A 10,231-nucleotide genomic window follows, 5' to 3' on the forward strand; every position below is an offset into this window, starting at 1 on the left:
CGAGCCCCCGGTCTGGTGCTCACTCGCGGCCGCCCCTTTCCCGCAGCCGGCCCTGCTGAGGACGCCTGCCTTGCGGAGTACTGCCACCCTCGCCCAGGCCCTGCAGAGCATCCCGGAGACGCAGGTCAGCCAGCTGGACAACGGGCTGCGTGTGGCCTCGGAGCAGTCCTCCCAGCCTACCTGCACGGTGAGCGGGGCCCCGGGAGGGGCCGCCAGACCCGGCCTGCCGTCTCCTCCCAGGTCGGGGGTGACCTTGGGCTCGAGTCCTCCAGTCGGTTTGGTTCGGACTCTTCCGGATTGACCCCATTCCCGTCCCCAGCCCTGTCCTGTCTTCGTGGCCAACGTTCATGAATTCGTATATGATGCCTGCCGAGCAGGGACCAAGTTCTTCTTCAGTTTTTGCTAAGCGACCCCTCATGAGAGAACTGATAATATATCTGAAAATGAGGAAATTTAGAATGAGGAGAATGAAATTCGGAGACTTAACGTGCCTTGCAGGGGTCTAAGCCTGTCAGCCTCATAGCCTGAGGTCAGTGTCCAGGCTGGACCTGCAGCTGCGGGAGAAAAGCGATTGAGGATTACAGCGATGGTGGGCTCAGTCCCCCAGTCAAGCTGTGTGCAGCGGGTCCGGGTTTGTTCAAGATCCCAGCTGTGTGGAAGGCTGGAAGGCGTGGTGGTGTGAGACTGTTGAGAGTGCTGATTTCTCTCGGTCTCTCATGAAGGAAAGGAAAAGAGGGGCTGGCAGGTGGCGTGGTGGTTGAGTGCTGGACTCCCACGTGGCTGACTGGAGTTTGAGTTCCAGACCCCACGGCTTGCTCTCTCACTTTCCCTCTCTCACTTTTGCGCGCTCTCTCTCGCTCTGTCCCTTTCTGGTCAAATTAAAATAAATATAAATAAATAAAGTTAAATAAAATGATTCTCTTTAAGAAAAAGAAAGAACAAGAAACATTTTTTTTTAAAGAATTATTGGGGCCAGCAGCTGGCATGGTGGTTAAAGGCACTGGACTCGCACATGGCCAACTGCGGTTTGAGTACCAGAGCTGGGGCTTTGCTTTCTCACTTTTCCTTTCTCTCTCTCTGTCTCTGCCTGGTCAAATTAAAAAATAATATCAAATGGAAGTAAGTAAATACATAATTATTTTAAGAGAATTATCTTATTTAACCTTATTTATTTATTTTTGTTTGACCAGACAGGGACAGAGTTAGAAAGCAAGTCGCCAGGTCTGGGACTCGAACCTCGGTCGGCCATGTGGGAGTCTGGTGCCCTTAGGCCCTAAGAAAAAGAAACTTAATGAAAGTCTTAGATAGTATCTGCCAGTGTAAGGCTGTTTGATCTGTCATCAGTGGTCTCGGACACCGCAGTGTCTGCCAGCACACGCTCCTTCTCTTTGGATGTTCACGTTATGATGGCTTCCTGCTTTCAGCCCAGCGACAGACCTCTAGTGGCTTAAAAACCACTTCAGCCCTCATAGAATTGAAGACAGTCAAGTCCTTGTTTTTTTTTGTTTTTTTTTTTTAATTAATTTTTTTTTATTGAGAGGTTTTCACTATAGGGTGTGTGTGCTCGCCAGGGAGACAGAGAGGCAGAAAGCGAGAAATCACCCTCGTGGGGATGGCCACACTGCAATCCCTTCTTCTCCATTCTCCTCTTGGGATCTACATGCACACGAGCCCAGCAGGAGTTGAAGACACCAGGTCCGGGACTTGAACTGTGATTGACTACATGGGAGTCTAGTGACGTAACCATTACACATCTGCTGGTCCAGTCCTTGTTCTTGATACAACTTTGGCTAAAGAGAACGCTGTGGCTACTTTGACCTTCTGTCCAGATCACGGAAACTTTCTCCATGTTGACAGCGAGCCTGTCTCACTCTCTCTTCCTTCGTGTGCTCACTGGACTTGTGCTTTGGTTTTTTTGTAGAGGTTTTTGCCTTAAGGTGTGTGTGCTTGCCAGAGAGAGACAGAGACTGAGAGGGAAAGTGAGAAATCCCCCCGAGGGATAGCCACACTGCAGTCCCTTCTCCTCCATTCTCTCCCGGGATCTTGGGCACGCACACACACGCACCTGGAGTGAGTTTCAACCCTCCGGGTCCAGGACTGAAACCATGATTGGCCACGTGGGAGTCCAGTGACTTAACCACTGTGCCATTTGCTGGCCCCTCTAATGATACCTCGTGCATGAGAGTGAGAGCCAGCACCCTGACGGCCCCTTGCCACACTGTGCTCCTCCTTTCCCAGCCCTCCAGCTCCTTAGGATCTTGGTGCCTACACACATACAGCAGCGTGTTTTGAGCCAACCTGGGATCCAAACTCACAGTCAAACCTGGGGCGTCCAGCACTGAAGTCTCGCACGCTGGGAAGGCTGGCCTTCCTTCGGAAATGTTCCCCTCACATCGACAGCCTGGCCGACTGTGGCACAGGGCCCTGGGGTTCAGCCTCTTGGCTTTCAACCTGCCTTCCTTACTAAGCTCATTTATTTGCTATCTTTTAATTTAAAGTGAGAGAAGTGTAGGGACCAGCAGATGGCATAATGGCTATGTCACTGGACTCCCACATAGTCGACCACGGTTCACGTCCTAGACCTGGTGGATTAAACTCATGCCATGCATGTGAGCGTGCGTGCCTAAGATCTCAAGAGGAGAATGGAGAAGGGATTGCGGCGTGGCCATCCCCCCAGGGGGTGATTTCTCGCTTTCTGTCTCTCTGTCTGTCTGGCAATCACACACACCCTATAGTGAAAACCTCTAAAAAATAATAAATAAATAAAGTGAGAGAAGTGTTACAGTCTTACTCATTTGATCACTTAAGAGACCATAGTAAGCTTATTGGAACCAGCAGGTGACCTGGTGGTTAAGGTACTGGACTCCTACATGGCCAACTGTGGTTTGAGTCCTGGAGCAGGTTGCTTGCTTTCTCTCTCTTTTTTTGAAAGAATTATTTTATTTAACTTTATTTAATTGGACCAGAGAGGGCGAGAGTCAGAGATAGAGACAGAGAGAGAGTATGAAAGCACTTGAACTGTAGTTGGCCGTGTGGGAGTCCAGCGCCCTGAACCACCTCGCCATCTGCCAACCCTGCTTTCTCTCTCTCACTTTGCCTCCGTCTCCCTCTTTCTTTCCTCTTCGGTGAGCACACATGCACCACAGGGAACTTTAAAATAATAGTAATAAACTGAATGTTAATAAAAAAACCTCAGGCTGGGCATGTGTGTGTGTGTGTGCCCAAGGTCTGAGGCCACCCCCCTGGGGGTTATTTCTCACTTTCCCTCTCACCGTGTGAGCAAATGCACTCTGAGGCAATAACCTCTGGGGGGATGTGCAGGTCACAGGTGTCCCTGGATGTCCTCGACAGCCACAGGAGGCAGGCCCGGAATGCGAGGGGAAGCAGTGTGACTGGCCGTTCAGCCGGTCCTTGTGCCCCAGGCACAGCTGCACCTGCAAGCACAGGGTCCCTCTGGGCTGCTGTCCCTTTCTCTGGACCCTGAGCCCTGCCTGGTTGCGAGTGAGGGCTGGGGTGGTTGATCAGTTTTGTTGGGGCTTCTTTTCCAGGTTGGGGTTTGGATCGATGTTGGCAGCCGCTATGAGACCGAGAAGAACAACGGGGCAGGGTACTTCCTGGAGCATTTGGCTTTCAAGGTGAGGCTCTCAGAGTCTGTGTGTCCTTGGGCACAGTGCTGCCCACTGTCCTTCCTGAAGCTGAAGGTCCGAAAAGGTAGGCTCTCGGACCAGCAGTTGGCATAATGGCTGTGTAGCTGGGCTCCCACGTAGTCAACCATGGTTTGAGTCCTGGACCTGGTGGCTCATGCCGGGCCCAAGATCCTGAGAGGAGAACAGAGGAGAAGGGATTGCGGTGTGGCCGTCCCCCCTGGGAGGTGATTTCTCACTTTCTATCTCTCTGTCTCTGTCTTTCTGGCGAGCGCACGTGCCCTATAACAAGAAAAGAAAGAAGGAAAAAAGAAAAGGCAGGCTTTGGTCACGGGCAGTGGTGTTGGGGGCGATCACTGACTGGTCGTTCTGGAGGAGTGAGCGCTTGTCTGCCGAGCCCCTGCACAAGGCGTCCAGGGGGCTGTGGGGCCCCCCTCCTACTGGAGAGGCCAGGCCTGTGTGGGGGCGTGTGTACAGGTAGGCTGGACAGGCACACATCAGCACGCACGTACAGTGTGAGAAAGCCTCGGGTGTGGGCACAGGCTTGCCTCCCCCGCCTCTGCGCCGGTGGAAAATCTGGGCATCTCTGGGTGTAGGGTAGAAAACCATGTTTGTTTGTTTGTTTCTTTAATAAGGAATTATTTATTTAACTTTATTCATTCATTTATTTTTAATTTGATCAGAGAGAGATAGAAAGCGAGAAAGCAAGCCACCAGGTCTGAGACTTGAACTGTGGTCGGCCATGTGGGAGTGTCCAGTGCCTTAACCACTATGTCACCCCCTGGTCCCCTGAAAACCATGTTTCTTAAATGTATGGAAAAAATGGAGGGAACCAGCAGATTACATCTCTGGATTCCCACATAGTCAACTGCCGTTGGAGTCCCGGAGCTGGAGACTTAAAACTCATGCCGGGTGAGGGATCAGCAGTTAGCGTAATGGCTATGTTGCTGGACTCCCATGTAGCCAATTGCGGTTCGAGTCCTGGACCTGGTGGCTTAAACTCACGCCGGGCACGTGTGCGTGTGTGCCCAAGGTCCCGAGAGCAAAATGGAAGAGAAGGGAATTCGGCGTGGCCATCCTCTTCTGGGGGTGACTTCTCCCTTTCTGTCTCTCTGTCTCTGTCTTTCTTTTTTTTTTTTTTTTGTTTTGTTTTTTTTGAGAGAGATTTTTGCTATAGAGTGTGTGTTCTTCCCAGAGAGACAGAGAGAGAGACAGAGGAGAGACAGAAAGCAAGAAATCACCCCATCCCAGGGGGGATTGCCATACCACAATTCCTTCTCCTCCATTCTCCTCTCAGAGATGCCACATGAACCTGGCATGGAGTTTCAAGATGCCAGGTCTGGGACTCAAGCCATGGTCTGCCATGTGGGAGTCCAGTGAGGTAACCATTATGCTGTCTGCTGGTCCTTCCCCTTTCAGGTGCATGTGCGTGCATGCCCAGAATCCTGAAAGAATGGAGAAGGGATTGCGGCGTGGCCATCCCCAGGGGAGGGGTCTCTCGCTTTGTGTCTCTCTGTATCTCCAGCGAAAACCTCTCAAAAGAAAGAAACGATATGGGATGGGCGGGGTGCAGGGCCAGGATGGCAGCCCAGACAGCTCCAGCGTCACAGCCGTGTGTGCACATGTTAACGTGTGTGTGAGTCTGCACGCCGTGAGGCGGCGTTGCTGCCCCACGCACACGAGACTCGAGTGGGCTCCCGTGGAGGTGGCCACCTGCTCGCAGTCATGAAGGATGGAGGGAGCGGGCCTCTCACTTGAACACAGGGGTGGCCTCGCCCGACTTGGCTATCAGTACAGGGGGGAGTACTAGGAAAGCCAGGCCCTGTGGCACACTCACTGTGCCCACCCCTCTCCTCGCCCTGGCTGTCCCCATTCTGTTGGCCTGTGACACTGTGGCCTTGCTCTGCTCAAAGCCTGCTTCGAGCTTGGTGAGCATTGACTGGGGACCAGTGTTCTGCTGGGCCTTTAGCCTGGTGAGGACAGGGTTCCCGACCTCCCTCGGGCCTGCTGATCGGACCTGTGCTGGTGTCCTGTCCAAGGGAACAAAGAATCGGCCTGGCAGTGCCCTGGAGAAGGAGGTGGAGAGCATGGGGGCCCACCTCAATGCCTACAGCACCCGGGAGCACACGGCATACTACATCAAGGCGCTGTCCAAGGACCTGCCGAAAGGTAGCACCTGGCGGAGGGGTGGCAACTGACAGGTAGGACTAGGAGGAGCCAAGGACAGGTTCCCAGGAGCCCCCATCCCGGCCCCGGGATTGAACCGTTAGGGTTTGGCCTCACAGCCGGGTGACCCAGGGCAGACAGCAGCAGGGGGTGCCAGGCCAGGGGCAGTGCTGCCGTTGGTCTCCAGGCATTTCTCGTCCCCAGCGGTGGAGCTCCTGGCTGACATCGTGCAGAACTGCAGCCTGGAGGACTCGCAGATCGAGAAGGAGCGGGACGTGATCCTGCGGGAGATGCAGGAGAATGACGCCTCTGTGCGCGACGTGGTCTTCGACTACCTGCACGCCACGGCCTTCCAGGGCACGCCTCTGGCCCAGCCCGTGGAAGGGCCCAGTGAGAACGTCAGGTGAGGGCAGGCTGGGGGCTGGTACTGCCTGTTCCTTTCTGAGTCTCCCGATGACGACGGGTCCCCTGTGCCTGTGTCGTCCCTTCTGCTAACGTCTGTGCAGTCTCCGCTCAGATTCTCTGGCAGTTGGGGGAGGGGGAGTCTGGTACCTTCCACGTGGCTCCATGTGCCCTGGGCTGATAGGCTTGAGAGTCTCTCCCTGACCCTGGAGAGCCCCACGGTGTCCCACGGTGTCCACTTGCACCCTCCCAGAGAGGCCTGCAGGCCTGTCTCAAGGTCAGACGTGAGCGGAGCCAGATGAGCACAGCCATGTGAGGGCCTGATCGCAGAGAAGCCAGGCCTGCCTCATTTTGCGCGGCCTCCCCTGCCTTGTTTTGCGCGGCCCAGCCGGCTGAGTCCCGGAGGGGTGGACTTGCTGGCCGTCTGTCTTGCAGGAGGCTCTCTCGTGTGGACCTGACCGAGTATCTGAACAGGCACTACAAGGCCCCGCGAATGGTGCTGGCAGCAGCCGGAGGTGAGCAACAGGCTTGTCGCAGCCCTGGACTGGTGGGCACCAGTTCTAGTCTGTCCTTGGGACACCTCCCAGTCCAGAGGACCCCATCATCACTGTGTCCTTGAAGGGAGCATCCTCTCCTGTGCTCTCCAGGGTGGGTCCCTCCCTGCCGCCTGCACTGGCACTGGCCATGCAGGGATGCTTGCCCTCCGGAGCAGACCTCAGTTGGGCTGCTGGCCCCATGTGGCCCAAGGATTCCCAGTTCTTAGGCTCAGGGGTCACTACTGGCCCCTGCCTGTTCCTGCCGGACAAGCCAGACACTGGCGTGTGGCTGGGCACGCCTGATGCCAGGCGGGAAGTGGCCTATGAGGAAGATGTGGTACATGCAGAGACTTTAAGAGGGGACTCTGATGGGAACCAGCAGTTAGCATAATGGCTATGTCGCTGGACTCCCACATAGTCAACCGCAGTTCGTGTCCCGGACCCGGTGGCTTAAAACTCACGCTGGGGGTGTGTGCGCGTGCATGCCCAAGATCCCGAGAGGAGAATGGAGGAGAAGGGATTGCGGCGTGACCATCTCCCCTGGGGGGTGATTTCTCGCTTTCTGTCTCTATGTCTCTCTCTGTCTGGCGAGCGCACGCGCCCTACAGTGAAAATCTCTCCAAAAAAAAAAAAAAAAAAGAGGGGACTCTGAGGCGTGTTTTAGTTTAGTTTCCCTCCCCCCAGGTTTTTAGGCTTTTGTCATAGAGTGTATTTGCTCGCTGGAGAGAAACAGAAGGAAAGAGAAATCACTCCCAGGGGAAGGCCACACCACAGTCCCTTCCCTTCCCTGTTCCTCTTAGAATTTCAGGCACATGTGCACACGTGCTCAGCGTGGGTTTTAAGCCGCTGGGCCCAGACTCAACTGTGGTCTGTTACATGGGAGTTAGCAACAAAACCATTATGCCATCTGCTGGTCCCTGTCATGTCACTTGTAATGTTCCTAACCACCCGGGGTCAGACGGATGACCAAGTGGTTACTGCGTTAAACACAAACGCCTGTAGGCTGGCCTATGGCCTGGCTGTTAAGGGAGCTGGATCCCACATGGCCAGCCCCCAGGAGCTTGAAAACCACTCCAGGCTCATGTGTGTGCATGCCCGAAGTTCCAAAAGAAGGGGTTGTGGCATGACTGTGCACTGCAGGGTGCACTGCCCTCACAGCTGTGCCGGCTTGTAAGTGAATGAAAGTACTTGAGACTGGGCAATTTGCAAAAACAGCAGTGTATTCGGCTTGCCGTTGCGTTGTCGGGAGAGTCCAGAGGCGTGGTGTGGGCCAGCACCAGGCTGGCCTCATGCCCAACACTGAATGGCCAGTAGAAGCGGGAAGAAGCACCAGAGGGGGCAGAGAAGTTCCCACTTCCTCTGCTTGTCCCTCCCACACCCCTGCTGGTGCTTGGTCCCTCTCAAAGCCCTTACCCCTCCTCCTAAAGGTCTCACCCCAATATTTGCACTGGGGACCAAGCTCCAGTACACGAGTCTTTGGGATATAGAACATTATCAAACCATAGGAGCCTGGCAGCCTGGCCCAGGGAGTATACTCTGAACCAGATGCGGGTGCTCCTACTGAGGTGAAAACATAACACATCACACTGTGGGGGTGAGCACCCGTACCGCCTCCCACCGCACCACATTGGAGCCCGGGCCCTGCTGGTGGTTACCCCCTGGCTGGCTGTCTTGCAGGGGTGGAGCACCGGCAGCTGCTCGACCTAGCCCAGAAGCACTTCAGCAGCGTCTCTGGGGCGTACACTGAGGACACCGTGCCCACACTGACTCCGTGCCGCTTCACTGGCAGCGAGGTACGCTCCCTGCTGGGCAGGGCCAGGGCTCTGGGCAGGAGTCTGCGGGAGACCCTCGTGGCCCCAGCTGGGGAGGGCCCTGTGGCTGCAGCCTCGCAGACGGGGTCGCTTGTGCACACTTCATCCGTGCCCAGTCCCTTGCCAGTCCTCAGCCCTGTCACATGCTGTTCCAGATCCGCCACCGCGACGATGCCCTGCCTCTGGCCCATGTGGCCATTGCAGTGGAGGGGCCCGGCTGGGCCAACCCAGACAACGTGACCCTCCAGGTGGCCAATGCCATCCTCGGCCACTACGACTGCACATACGGCGGTGGCATGGTGAGTGTCGGGAGCCGGCACGGGCTCTGCGCCATGCCGTGGGCTGCGGACGAGGGGGTGCTCAACACCTTTCCCTGGCAGCACCTGTCCAGCCCGCTGGCGTCCGTTGCCGTGGCCAACAAGCTGTGCCAGAGCTTCCAGACCTTCAACATCTGCTATGCGGAGACCGGGCTGCTGGGCGCACACTTCGTCTGCGACCGCATGAGCATCGACGACATGATATTCTTCCTGCAAGGGCAATGGTGAGTGGCCTGCTGCGGCGGGGGCAGGCTGCTGGCCAGGGCGCGGTGGCAGGAGGCAGCTCACGGGCTCTTGGAGTGAGCACCGCACGTCCCCCTCCCGCCCCAGGATGCGCCTGTGCACCAGTGCCACGGAGAGCGAGGTGGTCCGGGGCAAGAACATCCTCAGAAACGCCCTGGTGGCTCACCTGGATGGTGAGTCCTGCAGCCCCGTGGGCTCGGGGAGGGCGTATCCTTCCAGGACAGTGGTGGTCCCCACGTGGCCCCCATTCCTACCAGGGTAGAAGAGAATGCTGAAGGTCACCGTTCCTTACCACCCTGCCGCAGGGTTTAGAGCTTGTGGCAGGCGGAGCTGGGCCAGGTCAGCAGCCCTCCCTGCAGGACAGCGTGCAGGAGAGAGCTGTGGTCTGTCGGGGCGAGGTCATGGAGGCCTTTGGCCTGAGGCCAGAGGTCACGTGTGTACTGAGTTCTGGACTAGATGGCGACCTCTCAGCCTCCCGCCCTCCCAGGCACCACTCCCGTGTGTGAGGACATCGGACGCAGCCTCCTGACCTACGGCCGCCGCATCCCGCTGGCCGAGTGGGAGAGCCGGATTGCGGTAACGGGCGTGGGGAGAGGTCCTGGGGGCTTGGCCTGGTGGTCCCCTGGGGGTGGGAGTGGTGGTGGCTGAGTGGCAATGACACGTGTGTCCTAGGCAGCTGTCACCGCAGGGGTAGTGTTGGAGGCTGTGGCATGGCTGGGTTCAAAGGTCCCTGGCCCCTGGCCGACCTAGAGCCCTGCTCCCTTGCGGACTGGCCGGGGCACCCCAGTGCCTGTCGTCAGTGCACCCTCTGCTTCCCGCAGGAGGTGGACGCCAGTGCAGTGCGCGAGGTCTGCTCCAAGTACTTCTACGACCAGTGTCCGGCAGTGGCCGGGCTGGGTGAGTGTCCTGCTGGCCCACACGGGTCTTCTCCTCGGCCACCACCCCGCCCAGGCACACTAAGAGCGGTGGGGCCCCAGGAAGCACTCGCTGTAGCCTGGCTGCCAGGGAGCGCCTGCTCCGAAAACCTGTCTCGGCAGCTCCCTGACGTGCTGCCAAGGTGCCTCCATCCATACCCCACGCCCGGCGGGAACGGGCACCTCGGCGCGGGGGGC

The 10,231-nt window shown here is 56.8% G+C and overlaps 1 protein-coding gene across 1 annotated transcript in view; it reads left to right on the top strand.

Moving 5' to 3' along the window:
* UQCRC1 (ubiquinol-cytochrome c reductase core protein 1) overlaps positions 1–10,231 on the top strand; it is a 12,684-nt gene that overhangs the window by 188 nt on the left and 2,265 nt on the right. The window contains exons 2-12 of the mRNA XM_006170999.3: positions 47–187; positions 3,549–3,635; positions 5,684–5,813; positions 6,015–6,213; positions 6,648–6,727; positions 8,426–8,541; positions 8,715–8,858; positions 8,940–9,100; positions 9,207–9,292; positions 9,607–9,695; positions 9,941–10,016. Coding sequence (XP_006171061.1) covers positions 47–187; positions 3,549–3,635; positions 5,684–5,813; positions 6,015–6,213; positions 6,648–6,727; positions 8,426–8,541; positions 8,715–8,858; positions 8,940–9,100; positions 9,207–9,292; positions 9,607–9,695; positions 9,941–10,016 — 1,309 coding nt within the window. The remainder of the gene's footprint in view (positions 1–46; positions 188–3,548; positions 3,636–5,683; positions 5,814–6,014; positions 6,214–6,647; positions 6,728–8,425; positions 8,542–8,714; positions 8,859–8,939; positions 9,101–9,206; positions 9,293–9,606; positions 9,696–9,940; positions 10,017–10,231) is intronic.

This window comes from Tupaia chinensis, unplaced genomic scaffold (assembly GCF_000334495.1).
Source record: "Tupaia chinensis unplaced genomic scaffold, TupChi_1.0 Scaffold149184_1, whole genome shotgun sequence".
NCBI lineage: Eukaryota > Metazoa > Chordata > Mammalia > Scandentia > Tupaiidae > Tupaia > Tupaia belangeri.